The 20,607-nt window shown below is 44.9% G+C and overlaps 1 protein-coding gene across 1 annotated transcript in view; it reads left to right on the top strand.

Annotated features, from left to right (window-relative positions):
* Positions 1-902: 902 nt before the first annotated feature.
* The window catches only part of ADCY2 (adenylate cyclase 2), a 387,226-nt gene continuing 367,521 nt past the window's right edge, over positions 903-20,607 (top strand). Inside the window, exon 1 of the mRNA XM_040630559.1 lies at positions 903-1,121. Coding sequence (XP_040486493.1) covers positions 903-1,121 — 219 coding nt within the window. The remainder of the gene's footprint in view (positions 1,122-20,607) is intronic.

Genomic DNA, 20,607 nt, shown 5'->3' with positions numbered 1-20,607 from the left:
CGCGCCCCAGCACCTCTCCGCCCCCCCGCTGGGAAGTCCCCTGCCCTCAGTGGGAGTGGGGAGGAGCGTGGGCACCCCACCCTGGCGGCGATGAGAGCAGGAGGGTGGGAAACCCCTACCCACTAAGGGGGGAGGGGAGGAGAACCCCTCCTGGGCACTCCCAGATGGTGAAAAGGAGGAAGTTCCTGCTGTCCTCTGGGTAGGGGGCACTAAAGGGTGGGAGGTCTCCGCCCGCCGCTCGCTGAGCTAGTGCAGAAGAGTGCGGGAGCACCCCCTCCCGCAGCCCCTGCGAGGCCGGGGGCCCCCTCCCGCCGCGCTCCGAGCTCGTGGAGAGGAGGTTAGGCGCCCCCGCAGCCTCGGAGCGAGGTGGGACTTGTGTTTGTTGGGGTGGGGGGGCAGGCAGTGGGAACCCCAGGCCGAGCTCCGCTGGCGGAGAGGAAGGGGGGCCAAGCCGAGGCTGAGTGTGGGAGGGCGGAAGGAGGGGACGTCCCGGCAGGGGCGCGGCCGGCGCGCCCCCACCCTCACTCCGCACTCCTCCCCTCCCCTGCCTCGGGCCGCCCCCAGCGCGTGGCCCGGCCGTCGGGGGGCGGTGGCGGTGGGCGGAGGCCCGGCTGCGCGCCGCGCCGTGGGGGAGAGGCGGGCCGAGGGCCCCGGTCGCACCCGCCCCCTCCCGCGCGGTGGCGGCAGCGGCGGCGCCGGGAGCTGCCCCTGAGGCCGCCGCCCGGCCGCCCGCCCCCGCCCGCCGCGCCAGCGCGCCAGCCAGGGCGCCGAGCTCCGCCTCGCGCCGGAGGCCCTGCGCGCAGCTCCGAAGCGCGGGTAGCCCGGCCGCCGAGGCGAGGGGGTGGGAGGGGCGCGAGCGCCCCGGCCGGGCGCGCTCGGCGGGCGCCCCGCGAGCCGGCCCGATGTGGCGGGAGGCGATGCGGCGCCGCCGCTACCTGCGGGACCGCGCCGAGGCGGCGGCGGCGGCGGCGGGCGGCGGCGACGGGCTGCAGCGGTCCCGGGACTGGCTGTACGAGTCCTACTACTGCATGAGCCAGCAGCACCCGCTCATCGTCTTCCTGCTGCTGATCGTCATGGGCGCCTGCCTCGCCCTGCTCGCCGTCTTCTTCGCGCTCCGGCTGGTGAGTGGCCTCCCCGCAGGACCTGCCCCGCGCTGTCCCGGTCCCGAGACGAGAGGGACCCAGCCCGGCGAGCCGCGTCCCGCCGGGGGCGGCCCCTCGGCCCGCAGCTCCCGGCCTCTCCTGCCCGCCCGCGGCCGGCCCGGCTCGCAAGGGCTGCGGGCGAGAGAAAAGTTTCCCTGGAAGGTTCTGCCCAAAATAAAGTTGCCGGGATGTTCCCCAGGTGGACGGACAGGGCGTGTGCCTTCCCCGGCTCTGCGCACCCGCTGGCGGAGCCCGGCGCGCCTTCCTGCCGGCGCCGCTGCCTGCAACATCTGCTCGAGGAGCGACCATCCGGCTGCTTCTCGAGGCCACTGCACGGCCCCTGAGCAGGCGCTTTAGTTTGGATGGCTCCTTAACTCCCCAGAGCCTGCCTGGGGAAAGTGGTTAATGGCGAGGGAAATGAAAGAAAGGATGTTACTATACATGTTTGCCTTGCAATCTGTGTGTATTTGGTGCCATAGACAGAAAGAGATGCGGTGTTGACCTGTTGTGAGCCCTCATCCTCTGAGTCTGTAGGTGGCCAGCGCTGATGGACCCCTGGTTTCCTGCTTCTAGAGAGGTAGTTAATCGTGTTTACTGTTTCGTGCGGGTCATTAAAGTGGCTTTTATCACGGGGAGCATAATGCAACCCCACAGCTGAGGCCAGGTTTGCCGATTTATATTTTTTGAGCAGGAATCCTTGGCTCGCTCCTCTGAGCAGTGAGGGAAAATCTGTAGATGGCGGTAAACTTCCTGTTACCGATCATTCTGGTTGTGTGGTTCAAACTTTTGCACTGCCTGTGATGATTATGGATGTGCGGATCGTGCCAGGCATCGATTACCCAGTGAGATATTTTTGGTCACCGGTTGATCTGGGGATGTCTCTACTGAGTATTTTTTTTTTTTTTTTAGCGTAGCATATAAGTATTCGTGTCCACTCCGCAAAGAACTGGTGGTTTGGTTTTATTTCACCAAGTGTGGAAAATAGCTGCCCTTCGTGGTTGACAGTTTGTTTCTGATATCCTGAGCCAGATGGTGCTCAATTATTATGCATGGGAAAACGGTATCATCATAAAGTTCTTTAAAGTAAAGTTTTCTTTTTTTCCCCCACACTAGTCAAGAAGTGCCGTCTTCTGATGGAATTCGGTGAGAATAAAACATAGACTGTAGGCGATGGTGCCGCAGATCGCAAACTGGTTCTTCCACCGTAAAGTACAAAGCAGAGAGCACCTTTTGATCCTGTGTTCAGGGCAGTCCTCACACCCTTGTAATCAGCCTCCAATGCTCCCTGGAATGGCATCTTTCTCTCTCTTCGCCACTTCTGAGACTGGAAGCTGGGTCTCTGAAAGCGTCTCCTTGTCATTTCTGTACGTGCAGGGAAGAAAACATGTCACTTTTCCCCTGGAAATCTGTTCTGCCAGGACATCGCTGCTCATGGTTCTGTTGAATCTGTAATTCAAACCCTTCTGGCTTGTTCTCTTCCAAATGGAAAAGGAGGAGCAGGTGATGGCCTATTTATAGCACCATTAATATACTTAAGGACAAGGGCAAAGTTCACGTCTTCCCCGACACATACTACTTTGTTTTCTCTGATACGGATCTCTAATTTCTTAAACCGTATTGCTGTCGATGTTCTTGAAGAGATCTGTCCGAGATGCCGTTAACCCAGCTAAGAGCACCCTTCTCCGAGTTGTTCCGAGCTTTGGATTCATCTTTCTTTATACAATTCCGTTTATGTTCCACTTCACGTGGTGCAAGTGCCAAGTGATATCCTTTTAAAAGTTTATCCAGGCATCTTTACTTTTCCTTGAGAAGTCAACCTTTTCCACACTTTCCTGGCATTCAGCTAAATTGTTTTAAGCACAGGGTAAGCACCTGCCATGGCGTGGCTGTAGCCCAGAATGATGTCCGGAGGCAACAGAACGGACTATTCTTTGCCGTACCTGGTCCACGGACTGACTGCTATGTCAATCTTTTGAGGTGAGGAGCTCTGCAGAAATGTTCCAGAATCAGGGAGTATGACTGGGGCTGGTGGAAAGGCTCTCTTCAGGTGGGGACTGGGGCTGCAGGGCCAAGTGGGAGGTGGGAAACACCTGGAAACAATGGGCAATATCTTCAGACACTGGACATTGGGAAGGACTGCAACAGTTCTGAGCTCTGGACAGCTCGTTTCTCTTTTGCTTTTAGTAATATCATAAACAGCAGTTCGACTTTCCAGAAAATGCTCTCCATTCACACCGTCAAAGATGGAGCATGAAAGATGGGACGGTGTTCAGGGAGAGCTGTGTTCACACCGAGTGGGGTGAGTTCGTGTCTCAGACTGACCAGAACTCGACTACCTCTGTAAGATGGAAACAGTCGCTTGGGGCCGGGCCAGGGTTCCACCTTCGAACGCTTTACAAGAATAGCTGGGCTCTGATGTAATTCAGGAGCTCGGCAGATCTATTTTTGCTGCCTGAAATCTTGGACAGATTTCTTCTTTCCCATGAATCTGCCTGATTTTGGTTTCTATTAGACTTCCATCAGTTCTTGTAGTAGAAAAAGTCTGGCAATCTTCGTAACACTCATCCATCCTCTCCTAGAACATTTGGATCACAAAATGATCTCGGCATCCTCCAAGTACATAGTGATGTTTTGCTGTGTGTAATTGTCTTTGTATCAAGTGATTTAATATAGCTGTTCAAAAAGAAAGCAGTTAAGTTTTGTCTTGACTTAGTATCTCCCTAATTGACATTATTCACAAACTGATTTCCCTTAATTTCTTTTTTTTTTTAAGATTTTATTTATTTATTCGACAGAGACAGCCAGCGAGAGAGGGAACACAAGCAGGGGGAGTGAGAGAGGAAGAAGCAGGCTCCTAGCGGAGGAGCCTGACGTGGGGCTCGATCCCATAACACCGGGATCACGCCCTGAGCCGAAGGCAAGACGCTTAACCGCTGTGCCACCCAGGCGCCCTGCCCTTAATTTCTACTTAGGATCAGTCCATCAATCTGTATGGGTTGATCTTGAAGTTTAAGTAGTTCTCGAAATATTTTTACTGTGTTGTCAAAATAAATTCTGAATTGAAACTTCATCTCGCTTAATTATTTTCTACATAAAAAGCTATTAGATAGGGTTTTTTTTTTTTTTTTAAAGCTACTCAATAGCTTTAACTCCATATTTGTTAGGAATTAGCCAGACATGAGATAAATAGGACACATGATAGGATGTCTTGAATTTTAACATTTTGTTTAATAATACAAAAAATATTTTCTGTTGCTTTTCATGGACATTTTAATGATAGTACAGGGCATGATGGACAAAAAAGACTTGACACCCGGCATCAGAAAACTTGGAACTAATGAGACCAGACTTTAAGTAACCTCTTATGAGGTTACTTCATTTTTCAGGACTGGTTCTCATTACTAAGTGCATGGAAACTGTCTATCAGAATTAAATCCTGTCTCATTTATTATGTCCAAAATCAGCATGGTTTTCTCAAAATTGGCCTGCCATTGTTAGGAAAGTTGACATAAGTTTTTCAGTTTGTCAAAATACCAGCTGGCTCCAACCAGATTTGTTTTAGCTAAAATTTATGATTAGAAATAGTTAACATTTCAACCGGAATGGAAAACTTTTATTCCCATAAATTTTAAATAGGTATTGCAATAGTGAAGAGTTTTTGTTTGAGTATGATATTAAAATCCATATAAGCATACGTACTTTGATTAAATATGTAACATGCATGACTTTGAGAACATGATCTGTTTTCTTGCTTTTACATGATTTGGTGAGGTAGGGCTTTCAAACAATAACCATAAGTACTTATCATTCCAAATCCATTTTCCAGCATTGGGTATTTTTTCTAGGGGCAGATATATCAGTGTTTCTTTTAGTTATACATGGAAAAAGGATTTTAATCCTTCCAGAACAGACAAACCCAGTCATTGTACAGGGAAATTGGCTCTTTATTCCCACCATATTTCAGCGCCCCCGTGGGTGGAAAGGTGTCAATAGGGAGAAACTCAGTCCTTCACCCTTTTCTTGGCGGGGGAATGCTGGAGAAGGCAGCTAACTATGTGTGGCATCTACTCTAAGGAGCAGGAAATTCTGTGCGTACTTCCTCTAGTCTCCTAATCTGGGGGTGCATGGGCAATCGTGCATGTTCTCAGGAATTAGAGTAGCTAAAGATGTATCTTCCTGCAGCTTTCTGTGCGTGCAGGAAAATCTTACGTGGCAGGTGTTCGTAATTGCAACCGGTAATTCACAAGTCATTTTAGTTATAATTTAACTGTGGTATAAACAAAAGATAAGGAAAAAACTATAATTTTCTGCAGGAAAGGTGGTTGCCATTTAGAGGACTAACAAGAAAGGCTTTGGAAGCATCTTTGAGGTATTAAAATGCACAATTAAATATCTGCATGGTACCTAGTCTTCTCCCTTAAAAAAAGGCAGGGAGGGTAATGGTTAAGAGAATCTATCTCCATTGACCCTTTGGCTTTGTCCCTTTCCATCTCTGGGATCTTCGGCAAATTGTTTAACTCTCCGTGCCTCAGTTTCCTTGTCTGTAAAATAGAATGGTGCCTGCCTTCTTAGGCGATGGTCCAAATTAGTCCACATGAAGCACTTAGAGTTATGCCTGGCACGGAACGTGCCCCCAGAAGCTACTGTCCCTAGCAGTCTTTTGTTGTTGCATTTTTATTGTTGCTGGGAGGGAACATGTCACATAGCTTTAGAGCTGGGAGGGCACTCACTCATTCTGGATGAGGACACTGAGACCCAAAGACGTGAGCTCATTTCTTCAAGGTCTCCCAGGTGCAGTGCTGGGGCCGGATGCAGGGCGCTTGGTTTTTCCTTGGGAGCTTTCCTGGAGACCGCTGCAGATCTAGAACGCCCAGCTCCGGTCCTGGCACAATGGCAGCTTCCCTGTTGAGATTTCATCCTGGTGTGAAAGTCCTCAACCATCATTCTCGGTAATGGAGTTACACTCCACTTCTTTTCTCTTTTAATGTGAAAACAAATCTTGGTAGAGATGCTTCCTGACGATGAGCTCAGTGAGGTGGGTGTCATTTATTTTCGTTATGCCGAACATTCCCAGCGTCTTTCCATTAAGTGGAGGACCCGTCTGCGGCCCTGCTTCTGTTGTCTGAGAAGTTGCTGGCATAAATACTGTGGCATGTAAAATCGTTCCGACTGATCGATGTGTGAAATTTCCGGATTCTTACTGCTATTTTTAAATCATTCTATTTAAGAGGTAATAATACTGTTAGAGCTGATATATTACTCCGTTAAAGGTGTTTGATGGTGGTATTAATCATTTTGATATGTTTGATCAGTAATGGCTAGTGGTAGAGTCTACACTGGGTGTCTGTGAATAATCTGCTCGTCCGCTAGTCCTTTGTAGGACTCGATATTGGCATCGGCACCGTTCATTGGATTTCACTCATTCTCCTTCGCTGCTGTTTACCGACTGCCTCCTGGGGCCAGCCCTGGGACGCCAGTCCCCCTGGGTGGCCCTCCAGCCTGAAGTGGCTCATCTCTGAGGCACTGATGTCATCCTTGAACACCTGTTTCCCTCCCTAGGTTGACCTGTGAGCCTGGCCCCCAGGGGCTGAGAGCTCCTCTCCAGCTCCGCAGTGTCCCCGAGTGGCTGCCCTCCCCTGGAAGCCTCTTCCTCTCGGAGCTGCTTATCCCGCTTCTCCATCTTAAACAGTCTGGCCTTTGCTGCACGTTCCCATCCATACGGGTTTCTGCTTCTGATGCCTGCAAAGCTCTTGAACTCTATGACATCATTTCACCACTGCTCTACTGTCGTCTGACATCCAGAATCGTTTCGTGAGCTTGCCTTGTCTCCTCAACTAATTGTTGGTTCTTTCCGGGCAGAACGCGAGGGCTCCCCATCCTTAACAGGGCACTAGCCGTAGTGGAGGTGCCTCGTGAGCGAATGCATAATTTATGGTGTAGGTCCGGTTTCCTTCGCAGCTGGTGTTTCCATTGCGTAGCCTACTGGTGGGTTCCCAGTGCAGACCTTTGCTGAGAGTCCTGGATCGGGGTCTGCTTTAGCACTTAGCATGTGTTCCTGACAAATTACTTGATCTGCTGTAGGCTCAGATGCTTCATCTGTGAACTAGCGCAAGCAGCACAACCAGGCTCGGGGAGCTCCGTGGGGCGTTAAGAAGGTTAGATCATAGGAACATTGAGCACAGTGCCAGGTGCAGATCGCACCCAAAACAAATGTGGGTCACTGTTACCAGTATCTTTGTACCGCAGAGGGTTTTCCTTGTCAAGGTCTCCTGTGGATGGAGTTCTGGCTGAAAACCATATGAGTACGAGGATTTTTAAAACTGGGTAGGAAACAGGAGGGGATGTGTTTCTATTTATCTGATAAATGTTGTGCATAAACTTTGAATTACTAAACATAGGTGGAGAAGCATTGTTTAATTAAAAGTCACATTTTGACATAAGTTTTTTATTTTCTAGCACTGAAATTCAAGCCACATTGACATATCGCCCTTCGTATTTCTCAATTTTGTTAGCTTTTGATAATGGTGTATAAAATTACCAAGAGTAATAAGATATTTATGATGTGATTTTTTGTTTTTAAACCAGGAAATGGACACACCCTAGAAATTCTGGCTTGCACCACCAGGTGCATGTAGGAGAGAAAGGGATTGTTGGGTCCGCTCAGGTGTTTGGTATTTTGACCAAATTGAGGTGTGGCTGATGTTGCTTCTCCGCCCTCTTTGTGTAAGGCTACGATACAGAAATCACAAGGAAGGGAAAAAGGAGAAGTTCTGAAGAAAACTTCATGAGTCCAGCCATTGCTGGCCATGTTGTCAATATATTTTTTTTTTTGTTCCTTCCTTTTACCTGGGCTTATACTTCTGACCCCAGAAACCATACGCAGGTGAGAGAGGGACGGAAGCAGTAATGGGAACCATCACCCGAGAAACCATCGTGAGTAACTGCCAGCTAGTGTTCCGACTTTGCCCAGGTTTCTAGAACAATGGTGCCAAGATAGAATAAGAATACAGACCTGGGTCGAGGCTACTGGGGATACGTAAGGCCCTTTGTATCTTAGATTCGAACCAAATCACTTTTTAAAAACTTGGTGCTAGAAATGGGAAGTGTGAATTATTAACACAATTAAAATATATTGGATGAATAATTTATTTTATTTGAAACATACAGACATAAAGTACAATAGCTTCTTTTTAGAACACTGAAATTCCTGAGACTTCTCAAGATGGTTATTGCCTGAGAGAATCCTATGAATAAATCAAGTCTCTATGGTCACCACTTGTGGGAGGTTCCTAGTGGAGAGGATGGTGGATCAGCACTTTTGGGATGGGGTCTTGACTGCAAGGTCTTGAAATGAGAGCCTCTACCCATTCTTCTAATGCCCTTTACTGCCCCTCAGACGTGATGAGGTTAGGACATTACAGCTACAAGCCAGAGCTCAAAGGCTCAGGCTCTTATTTCTACGTTTCCCACCCCCAAGACCGAATTATTGTGTGTGTGTGTTTGTGTGTGTTTTAAATGTCTGTATTATTATTTTTTCAAGCTATATAAAAAAATAAAGGACAAAGTCAGTAAGATTTCAAGCGCCTAGGGGTCTGTGGACATTATAAAGGAAATAGCATTTTAGACTATTTCACTACTAGAACCAATAATGATGTTAAACGTTCAGAGAATAAAGGAATCAGGTGACTACAAATGAAAGAGCTAAGAGTTTCAAACATATGGTGGATCAGATGTCTGACCCTTTCCCGTCATCAGCTTGTAGTTAAGTCAAGCATATAACAGCCACGTTCTTCAGAATTGGACTTTCGGTACACAGAATGGGATTTCTCATTTGACTGATTTGATTATTCTTTGATTTTTAAGCAAAATTCGCATCAATCTCTCTCTGGCTTCCTTATTTATTTATATTAAAATAAACACCCATGAACCCAGTCCAGACTAGAATATGTCCAGTAACATGTTAGTCTGTATGCCATTCCTATCCTGTTTCCCTTCCTGCCCTCAGAAGTGAGCTTCCTATTACACTTTTTGTCATTATTCTGTTGCTTTTCTTTTTGCTCATTTTATCATCTAAGTATATAGATAAATACATAGATATAGACTATTGCATGTATATGGTGTGAGGTAGTGATGGGGATCATTTATATATTTTTCCTTAAGCTGAATGCATTTTTATTAACCACTTTTAGCTATTTCTTTCCCCACATCTGCCATATGTCAAAATTCCATATAGGAGTGATTTGTTTTGTGTTCTCTGTTCTGTTCCATTGGTTAAGTTTTGTTGTTGTTGTTTTTATCCCTGCAGTACTGCGTGTACACACACACATACACACACACACACACACTATAATTACTAAAGCTTTATAATCAGTATTTAGATTAAGCAGGGCAACTAACATTCAGCTCCTTTACATGTTTCTTGGTTACCCTTGACCTTTTTCCCTTCTCTATAATCATCTTATGTCAACCTCCATATGAAAAACTCAGCTGGGAATTTGTTAGTGTCATATTGAATTTATTGATTCATTGATTAGAATTGATATTTTATGATACTAAATTTTGCTGTCCGTGAACAATGGAGAATCTCACCATTCATCTGTGTGCTTTCGTGAAGTTCTACGGTTTATGTATGTTATTCTATAACTTGTTATGTTATCCTTTTTATAACTCATAAATGAAATGCAGATTCAGGTTTCCTACGTAGATAATAATATCAACTGAAGTAATGTGAGTTTTATTTCTCTTTCCTAGTACAAAGGCCTTGAGATTCTATTTCTTATTGTGCTGGGTAAGAACTCTAATGTTATTGACAGAATTGGTGATTGTGGGTATCCTTGCCTTTTTCCTAATTTTAAAGAGAGTTCCTTCATGGTTTATTTAAGATAATACTGATTTTGTAGATACCCTTTGAGATTTCCTTGTTACACTTTTCACAAAAAGTTTAAATGTGATTGGGTGCTCAATTTTACTAAACTGAAGTGATCATATATGCTTTTTAAGTTGTTTTTTAATCTGTCAATGTAATGGATAAATATTATAGATTTTCTAATATTTAACAACTTTTATATTCCCGAGACAAACTGCATTTTCATGACATCTCTTATAAAATGTTGCATGTGATGTGCTAACATTTTGATTAAGGGTTTTGCAAATATATTTTTTGGTGAAGTGAGTTTGGAATATTCCTTCATCAAACTGTCTTTTTAAAGTTTTGCTAGTCTTATAAAATAAATCAGGAAGCATGTCTTCTTTTTCAGGTTTCTATAAGAGTTTAAGAGTTTTCGGTACATCGGGAAGAGTTGGTAGAATTTGTCTGGAGAACCACCTGGACTTGTTGCTTTCTTTGTAAGGAGATTTAAAAACTTCCATTTCAGTTTCTTCGATAGTAAAAGGATTGTTTAGTATTTCTAATTCTATTTCTTGAGTCAGTTTCAATAAGGTATTTCTAGGAATTTTTGCTTTGCATCCAAATTGTCAAATTTAATGGTATGCATTGAAAATACTATTCTCATTTACATATACTCTGTCTTTGGTTTTTATTTATAATATTATTGCTTTCCCATGAACTGTCCTTTATCCTTGTTGATCCTCTGAAGAAGGACAACACAAGCAACACTAAGTCTCTGGGCTGGCAGTTCCAGGGTTCCTGGCCCCGGGGCTGAGAACCGATTCTTCATTAGACCCAGCCTCTTGTCCTGGAAATCGTCCCCTTGTCTGCTGTTTTCTGTGACCTCTGAACCTCCCCTCATTGATCGCCCTCTTGAGCACATCTGGGCTGATTGTTGGGGGATCTTCCCCACTTGGGGACTGAGCAGTTGTTTCTGCCCATTGTCTGTCAGAGACAGAGAACCCAGAATTTCCTTGAAGTCTGGAACAGCCATAGTGCCGTCTGGTGTTTCTTTTGGAAACACACATCTCTCAAAACGTATTCAACTTCTTATCTGTTTAATTGCAGGCATCTCCATCCAGGTGTCTGTCAGTGGTCATCGTCATTCTTTTCAAGACATACTCGTTAGATTTGCTGTATTTCTCTGCCTTCTCACCCCGTTTCTCTCCTCTCTAGCCCCCTTCTCGCCCTCTCTCAGCTGGCGCCTGCCTGGAGCCTGTTTGAGTAACGCACTTTCTGGTGCTCTTTTCCATGTGGCATTTTGTCCAGTTGAAGGGATTTCCTGGCACCATACTTTTCGTTGGACTTCACTCTGAGACCCCTCCATCCATCCACTTTTCAGCGGTGGGCGTGGTTGTCCCCACATCACTGAGTTTTAATCACCTCTTTCCCTAGAACACAAGCTGAATCATTCCCCTCTTGCCATCTGACAGATCCATACTGTTCTGGACCGTGTTGCTTCCTTGTCATTCCTCCTTCTAACCATCCAGTTGTTTTCTGATCTCGTGTTCGTCCTGTGCTGTGTGAACACATGTGGCCAACAGCAGCGAACCCACACTGGTCACATTTTGTTCAATGATCTCTTCTGGAGTAGGGGTCTACGAACGCTGGCCAGGGACCAGATCGGACTCACTGCGTATTTTTTTTTTTAAATAAAGTTTTATTCAATATAGTCTGACCATCATTCCCATATGACCTATGGCTGTGTTTCAGGCACAGCCGCAGAGTTAAATGGGGTGATTGAGACCATGTGGCCTCTATATAAAGCCCCAAACACCGATGATCTGGCTCTTTATGAAGACGGTTCACTGAGCCCTGCTCTAGACTTAGAATTCTATTAGGGTGTCTTTTGCCTCCCAAGATAAATGAGAAACCAATGTTGGGCCTTTGCTCACTTGATTGCCATTTTTCAGTCTCTGATGACAGTGTCCTTGCCTCTCCCGCCGGCGGGCAGCGGTCAGTGCCGTCCACGTAGGTTTTGTCAGAACGGCACCCTATTTCATGTACTAATTTTTTTGTTATCAGTGAAGATGTTACACGTTGTAATGGGTTTACAAACCCCAAATTTGGCCCAACACGCCAGAGGTTTATTTCTTGTGCACACATCCTAGCCAGGAAGGAGATTCTCCCCATCTCTGTTACCCTGAGAGCTGGGGCCACAGGTGTCTTCCTCGTGATAACTGCTTTTCTAATCATTGCGCTGTGGAAAGGGACGTGTGGTGTGGCCTCACACAGGCATTTACATGGCCCTGCCAGGAGACAGAGCTGGAGTTCCGCTCTTGTTTCATTGGCCAAAGCGTGGTTACTTCTAACTTCCAGGGAGGTCAGAAAGTGCTTCCCAGAAGGAACCCAGAAGGAAGAAATAGGGAATGTTTCTGAAAGTCTCTGCCCATCCCACCTTCCTTCTACTTTCTCTGGGTTTCTTTTGTTGTTGTTGTTTGTTTGTTTTGTTTTTGTAATTTCTGAAGGGGGATACAAAGTTCATTCGTTTTTAGCCTGCTTGTTTTAATGGAAAGCTTGGCGCCCGAAGGGAGCATTTGGAAATCAACAGAGAAGTTGCTAGCCAGTTGGGGGTGCAGGGAGAGCTGAGGACCTGAACAGCCGGCACCTGCTGGAGAGTCTCTCCAGGGAGTTCCTGAGAGTGGTTACCTCTGCAGGGCACTACTGCTGGGAGTGTAGAGCCAACAACCTGGGGAAGGGCCGCGTCTGGGCTGCACGCAGAGCCTCGGAGGGTCAGGGCAGGCGGGGGCCCACCAGGCTCTTCCACGTGATCTCCAACCATATATGACTAGCAGGCTCCCCTTCCGAGGGGCTGCTTTTCTTCCGCCTCCCAAATCTTAGGCAAGCACTTCCGGATGCCCGCTCTCACCTGGGAGCATTCAGGGAAGGGGATGCTGGGAAGTAGCTTTAATCAATTTGACGACAGAACAATCCAGCATAGTCTACTGCTTGTTTACTGGGTATCGTGTATACTGCCGTTAACTCTGTTTTACTTCTAGATAAGATAGCACAATCATGCTTCTACCTAATATGATGCAACTCTTCTTCGTACAACTGAAGATACGCCAGCCATCTCCCTAAAAGAGGGGATGAAGGGCCCTTTTATCCACTTTAGTGATGTTCATTTCTCATCTGTCTAAGGAACATGTCCTTTAAAAGCCCGTTATCTTCCATACTTGAGTATAAAGGCCATTCATACACTATTGATATATCTCACGTTATATCAGAGGGAAAAGAAGAAAAATAATTACTTAATATGCACATACACACATGTGCAAATACCTTCACCAACCCAGGGAAGAAGTATTTGTAGCTCCTGCCATTCTCAGTTCTACAGCTGATCACAGGGATATGGCTCGTATTCTAACGTGCTCCTGCTGCCCGTTCCGTATTCCCTTTGCCCTGTGCAAGCATCTTATCTGATAGTATTTCCTTGGCAGGTGGGGTGACATAAACAGTTGCTTCACCTAGTACTTTGCAAATAGACAGTATTTGTTGTTAGATGTTTCCGTGAACTTTTATCACAGGACATGCGAGCAAAGGAGACAAGCTACAGTCTTCATCGTTTCATCTTCTTCCCTTCCCTGCCTGCGTCGTGTATGAGCCGCCCAATTTTTCTTGATAGTGTCCATCCGTCACTCCAACTGTACTAAAAGCTCTTCTCTACCCACTGGTTCCGTGACATTAGTCGCCTAGAGTGGCCAGATAGCAATCTCTGTGTCCAGTTTAATGGAAATGTTATTGAGTTCCCTGGTGAAGGCTCAGGGGGCTTTGGCAACTAAGCCCTCAAAACTGGAACAAGCCTACATTTACAGGAATGGGAATGGGAATTTACAGGAGTGGGCAACACTCCTGTTTCCACCCCTGGATTCCCAGGCCTGCGTGGATCCCGGCGGTGGCAGAGTCAGTTGCGCTGGTAGCTGTTTCCAAGCATCTATTTTGTCCGAGGGGGTATCTCCCAGCCTACCCGGTGTTGCCCAAAGGCCGGTACCCTCCCTGAGTCCTTAGAAGCTCGTTCTCTCCTTCCGTGAAGGAAGCTGCTTTAGGGTGATGAGGAACAGGGTTAGATCAGTGAATTCCAAGAGCATAAGCTCATCGTCATGCATCATTTGTGGTAAAATGAATGCTTCTGTCAGAAGCCACGCTCTGAAATACCTTGTGAGTGGAAAGCACGTGGGGAAAGTCCATATATGGTGGTTTGGGTGGAAGCATTACGGACAGAAAAGCAAACCCATATCCCAAGTAGGTTCAATTCAAGTGAAAACAAATCTCTGTGCCTGCCGTCAGTTGTCATCAACCTGCCATAGATGGCGGGCTGGTCCTCCAGAGGATGGCACATTTGAGGGGCTCAGAGTTACAGTGCTTTGGTTGTCTCCTTTTAGGTGGCCCCAGTATGTTCTGCAGAACCAGACATCATTCAGACCTGGATTTTTATTTCCTCAGGCAGCAGGTCATAGGGAACTCTGCATGAGGACACAGATGCAGATTGAGAGAGACAGGGTGGGCAGACCAGTGCCTGTGAGTACCTGTGACATTTGCTCACGCAGCTTACTTGTGCCTCCAGAGCCCTAGCTCGTGCAGCCCACCTCCATTTGCTGATGGGACGCTACTGTGCAACATCCAGCTTCATGCCTGGTGGGCCACGAAACAGTCCCATCAACATGAGCAGATTGGACTGCGTGGAGACTTGGTGATGGTCCATGGTCAGTGTTCAGTCCCTTTTGGGGTTGGTCATAAGCCAGCAACTGTTTCTCAAAAGGAAAGTAATTATCTGCAGAATCACGAAGAATTCTTCATAAAGCACTGGTTTGGGTGGAGAAGTGGGCGCTTTCAGGGGAGTCTGTGAAGCCATACTTGGCTAGTCACCCCGTAGGCGACCAAGATGGAAGAACTCAATGGAGAGGTTTCTGGAAATCTGTTACTTCTGTGGAGCTAATACCCCTATGCTTCCCCAGCCACGTGTCTGCCAGACCACTGTTCACCAGTGGCTGGAAGCTGGGCAGAGGAACAGAGTATGAGGCGGGGGCAGTGAGGACATGCTGAAGCCTTGCCTGGACCTCTGTGACTGCCCGTAATCCTATCCGACTTCAGAGACTTTAGGTGAGGACCTGCTCTGTTTCCACCTCCCAAATCTGGCACAGATACCTCTTCTGTTCAGTTTCTTTTTCAGTTTAGAGTTGTGCTTTTTGTGTTACAAATATGTGGTTATTTTTAATTTATGTTTTTGTTATAAACTTCTAATTTAAAATAGTGATCACAGAACATGGGTCTCTGTGATACCTTTTCTTTGACACTTTTTGCAAGTTGCCTAGTGTATGGTTTTTATAAATATTCCATATGCACACAAGAAGATTATTGTTCTCTCTAAGGCTGGATGTGGAATTCTTTATTTGCCAATAGGCCAAACTTATTAATTATGATACTCAAATATTTTGCATCTTTTAAATTTTGTTTTGTTTTTACTTTTGTTTGCTTGACCTATCAATAGCTGGGTGGAGATGATGAAATCTGCTCTTGGCAGATTAATTTACTTCTCCCCCCAGGTCTATACAAGTTTTGCTTTATACATTTTGAGGCTATTTTATTGAGTTCGTAGATGTTTAAAATTATTATCATTGCCTTGGAATTGAGCGTTTTATCGATTTTATCTTTACCCTTAAAGTTTTTATTTTTTACTTAATGCATATTTCACTTCTGTCTTTTTAAGCCTAGAAGTTAGACACTCATTATTATTGTTTCAGATGGACAGTGTGTGTTTGGTTGTACCAATGTGTTTACCATTATGTTTGTTCACCTTTTTCTTTCGTATCATACGGTCTTTTAAGGATTATAGAATTTCTTAGAAATTCTTTTAGAGCAGGTTTCTTGATGGTAAATTCCTGTTTAAAATATAATTTTTTTGTAAATGTTTGCATTTTTGCTCTTATTATGAAAAAAAACACGTTTTCTTGCGATATAAGATTGACTGTTATTTTTTCCTCAATAATCTGTCTTCACTGTCTTGCACTGTCGAAATGTCTGCTTTCATGCGAACTGTTGTTCTTTGCGGGTGGTCCTTCCTTTCTCTTTGTCCACTCTTAGGAGTTTTTCTTTATCTCTAATATTTTGCATTTTTACCATCGTGTACATATGCTTGTATTTCTTTTTGCCTAACTGTCTGGAGTTGTAGATTCATGGTTTTTCGTGAATACTGGACGTCTTCAACTGATCTGTCTTTAGATATTTTATGTCCTCAAGTCTCTTCATTTTGTAACTTGGGAACCCCGGTCAGACATGTTAATACCTTCTTATTCATCTTATTCTATTCTCTGTGTCTTAGGCTTTTTAATAATTTTTATCTCTTACATATTATAAAGGAATATTTATATTTTTTTGCTGCATTGTACATAAACTCTTTGGTTTATCTTCTAGTTCACTGATTTGCTTTTTAACTATTTCTTTTTTCTCTTTTTGTTTCCATATTTATTTTTTCTGTTTCGATGGTTGAGCTTTTATTTACATGATTATTTCAATCAGTTTTACAGGTTCCATTTTCTTTGTGTTTGTACCTGATTTATTTCTGTTGTATGAACATCCTTGAAAGTGTATCCTTTATTCCTTTAAATGTATCAAATACAGCTATTCTCTATTCTCTGGCTGTCACTGTCAGTGTCTGCAGTCCTTGAGAATCTAAACCATGTGTTATTTCCGTGGACCCTTCCTTGTTCTTAGCGATTGCTCATTTTTGGCGATTTTGGTTTTAAGATGTTGACTGATTTTAATTGATTGGAATACTGCGGAGCTAAGTGGGAAAGCTTTTACTTAAGAGTCGTTAGCTCCTCTTTCCAAGTTGGCTGGAATGTGCCCCAGTTGAGGTTTACTCTGGCTCCCTTTGTCCCCACTTGCTGTCCTGTGGATCTGCATACCGCTGAGGTTCTCCGCCTTGGCATCTCCAGGGCACCTACTGTATACAGGGCAAGGCTGGTTCTTACTCCTCCAGCTACCCCTGGGTTTTGTGGTCTAGACTTCCTGTCTGCACACCCACCCCTGCTGAGGGTTCAGCACTCATATTTTCTGTTTCTGTGTTTTTTTTTTTTTTTTTTATGGGGGTGGGTAGGGAGGTGAGTTGGAGACCTTGTCTACCGCTTGTAGAGACCAGCAGTCCTTCAGGAATACTTCGTATTTGGAGTCTAGTTGTAGAAAGGAGAGTTCTTTAACGTTTGCTGCCCCATGGGAACTATTTCTTATGCAAAACACACTTATTTCATGTCTTTATCCATATTCTTAAAATGTGAGTGAGAATGCTGGCCTGTGTAATAGGAGCTGAGAAGAAGTAAATATGGTCAAGACCTTAGGCCATGTTTTTGTGTGCACTTAACAAGTGCACATACTTATAATTTTTGTGTTTATTTTAAAAATATTTGTATGTTATTGATTATTCATTCAGTATGACAGATTGCCCAAGGTCTGGGTATAGGAAAGCTTTCAGAAGTTTTCAGGATTACTTTGGCATTTCACATTTAGATCTGTGCTGTGATCCATTTTGGGTTAATCTTCGTGAAAGATATAAAGTATGTGTCTAGAATTTTTTTATTATGTATATCTATTTAGTTGTTCTAAGATGCTTTGCTGAAAAGACTATTGTTCTCCATTGAATTGTCTTTGTTCCTTTTGTCATATATCACTTGACTACATTTACGTGGTTCTGTTCCATCCTACTGATTTGTCTGTTCTTCTGCCAATACCATTCCTGTCTTGATTACTGTAGTTTTATAGCAAGGCTAGAAGTCAAGTAGGGTCAGTCCTCCAAATTTTTTCTTGCCCTTCAACATTGCGTTTGCTCTTCTGGGTGCTTTGTCTCCCCATGTAAGCTTTAGAATCAATGTGTTGATATCTACAGAATAACTTGTTGGGATTTTAATTGGGATTGCATTGACTCTATAGATTAATTTGGAAAGAATTTACATCTTGACAATATTGTCTTCCTATCTGTGAGCATGGAGTATCTCTCCATTTATTGAGATCTTTGATTTATTTCACCGCAGTTTTATAGAATTATTTAATCAGAATTTTTGTTTATTCCTTTCATACCTCATGATAAAATGAGTATGACTGTATATGTGGAAAAGAATGAAAAATACATTTTCTATTATATCACACACACTTGCGAATATTATGTATGAATGAATGCAAATATATATCTATAGTCAAATGTATATCATAGCTAAAAGCTGATTTACTTTTGCCCAGTGACAACACTTCAGAATAATTTGTGGTGATAAATCATTATTTAGAGTGCAAAATGGGCATCATTCCAATAACCGTCAGCAATTTGGTGACAAAGTATTGAGATTTGAAGGATAAAGGCCACAACGGCCTCGTGATAATAATCTCTGTTGTTTATGGTTCACCTGTATGTCCTCGGTGCCCCCCAACCTTGCAGTATCCGTGTTGCTTTTTACATGAAGAAACAGGCTTAGGGAAGCTTCGTGCTCACCCTGAGTCGCACAGGAGTAAGTGGGGATGGGACCCTACCTTCAGTCTCTTGGACCTCGAAGTATCTTTTTATAGAAAAGCAGTGTTTTGCATGAGACTGTCCTTTACCATGTAAATGAAAAGTAGTACCGTTTCACAAAAAAATGAAAAACGCTCGTGGAAAAGAATGAAAATATAGATAATCTGTTGCTTTATGGAAAAGCCTCTAAGAAACAAAAGAGCTGTCACATAATACATGAAAGGAATGGGTATTTAATAGGCCTAGCAATTAGAAGCCATCCAAGATTACTAGAAAATGCATTGGAAGCGAAAGGATAAAATATTCGAAGGGAACGAGCAAGAGGGGCCCATTATCATTACACAGATGATACCACGCTCAAGATCTCCCTTTGAAAAGGTGTTTTCATATGTTTCATTTCGTTTGCATTGTAAGGTACCTTTAAAAACATTTTTAAAAGGCATTTGAGTACATTTGAGTAGCAAAAAGGGCATTTTTGTACATTTCACTTAGTTTGGGTCGTATGGTGAATTTTTGTTTCCACGAAGGGAAATGGGGTTGGGCTGCATAAACATATTTCATTGACATTGATGGTGTTTTTAATGTTTTAGTTCACTGTATTTTAAGCTATGCTGTTTGTTTCATGCTCTGATTTTGAAACTGAAGTAGCTCCGAGGGAAGGAAACAGCCAGGGGTGGGTGTGCCTCTGGGGCTTTGTTCATCATTCTGCCCCCTGGGAACGGACCAGAGGAGAGAAGAGAGCCTGTGGTCCAGGCCCTGAGGGCATTCCTGCATTTCATTTACTTCCCCTGGGGGAGAGACCCGTGATGCCAGCAGCAGGACTAGGAAGGGATGTGGCTCGTAAGCTTATACATTCTTTAATGAATGCTCTACTGTTTTTTCCTTGACACCCTATAAAAGATCCTATTTTGTGGAGAAGTCCATATTAAAACTTGTTTGGAGTTTGAGTTCAGAAGGCAAATGCAGAATCAATTGCTGGCTGTCCCCTTTTGGGAAGAGCTGGATTCTTCCGTGGGCTCAGGTTGGGCGGAGGTTAGGGCCACCGGCCCCATGAGCAGCAGCTGGCCAGCCAGCGGAAGCCATTGGCCAGCTGGGAACCCGGCTCGCCCCCCGAGGCTGGGGGTGCTGGATGAAGCTGAAGGTCCTCCGGTGTGTGGGGTCCAGCCTGGCCTGCCATGCATCTGCCCCTAGGATACACCACCAGTCCCCTAGGATCGGGGCACATGACTTAGGAGCCTTGGAAGTCCCCTTCCTCCCTCAAAATGGATTCAGAATTATAGTTCACAACCGTGTTAGCATCAACATGTATGTAACCTTTGACCCTAAGAATTTTTTGTTTTGTTTTGATTTTAAAAGAAGTTAAAACACGTTTGTGGACCCTTAAAAGTATGAGGGGACCCAGGCGCTGTGTTTGCTGTGCCAAATGGGGACGTCACCCTCAGCCCAGACAAGGCACTTCTCAGTGACGGAGACGCTGAAATGAAAAAAAAAAAATGAGATAGAGACTCCAGTATTTAAGACCAGCAATGACAACAGGTCTGACTATCTGTCCTGTACCTGGCATGATGAGACCTGTGTCTTTGTCTTGTTTCCAGTTGGGTCCTTTCTCAGAGGAGTGCCGGGAGAGGCCAGGTAGTGAAGGCTTCCCCCTCTTCCTGATGCTCTCTCTGTCTGCACCTACTAATTTGCACTTGACCGTCATGCATATTTTCACATCATTTTCAGTCTTTCCGGAGAGACGAGAGCCAGTGAAGTCAGAGATTGCGTCTCCCTACCTGGGTTTCCTCGTAGGAAAACGGCCGTCCTGGTTTCTTAGTGGCGAGCTTTCTGCAACGGTTCAGCTAAGTTCTTTTGGGGAGTTTAAAATTAAGGAAGTTTTCACAGTTCCTTGTGTGCAGCGAGCCGTCGGGATCTCAAGTTGGATGTCCCCAGAGAACATGTGGTCACGTCCACGAGCACATTTATTTGTGGGGTCGGAGTGTGGGAACTCTCGCCCCTGCAGTACGTCTGAGACCCTTTGCCGTCATCGTAGGGTGTCTGAGCGTATGCGTTCAACTCCGGCACTTGATCATAGGCAAAAACAG

Source organism: Ursus maritimus, unplaced genomic scaffold (genome assembly GCF_017311325.1).
Source record: "Ursus maritimus isolate PB19 unplaced genomic scaffold, ASM1731132v1 scaffold_15, whole genome shotgun sequence".
Lineage (NCBI taxonomy): Eukaryota > Metazoa > Chordata > Mammalia > Carnivora > Ursidae > Ursus > Ursus maritimus.
Note: the sequence above shows the minus strand (reverse complement) of the source record. Positions and strands in the feature narration are given on the sequence as shown.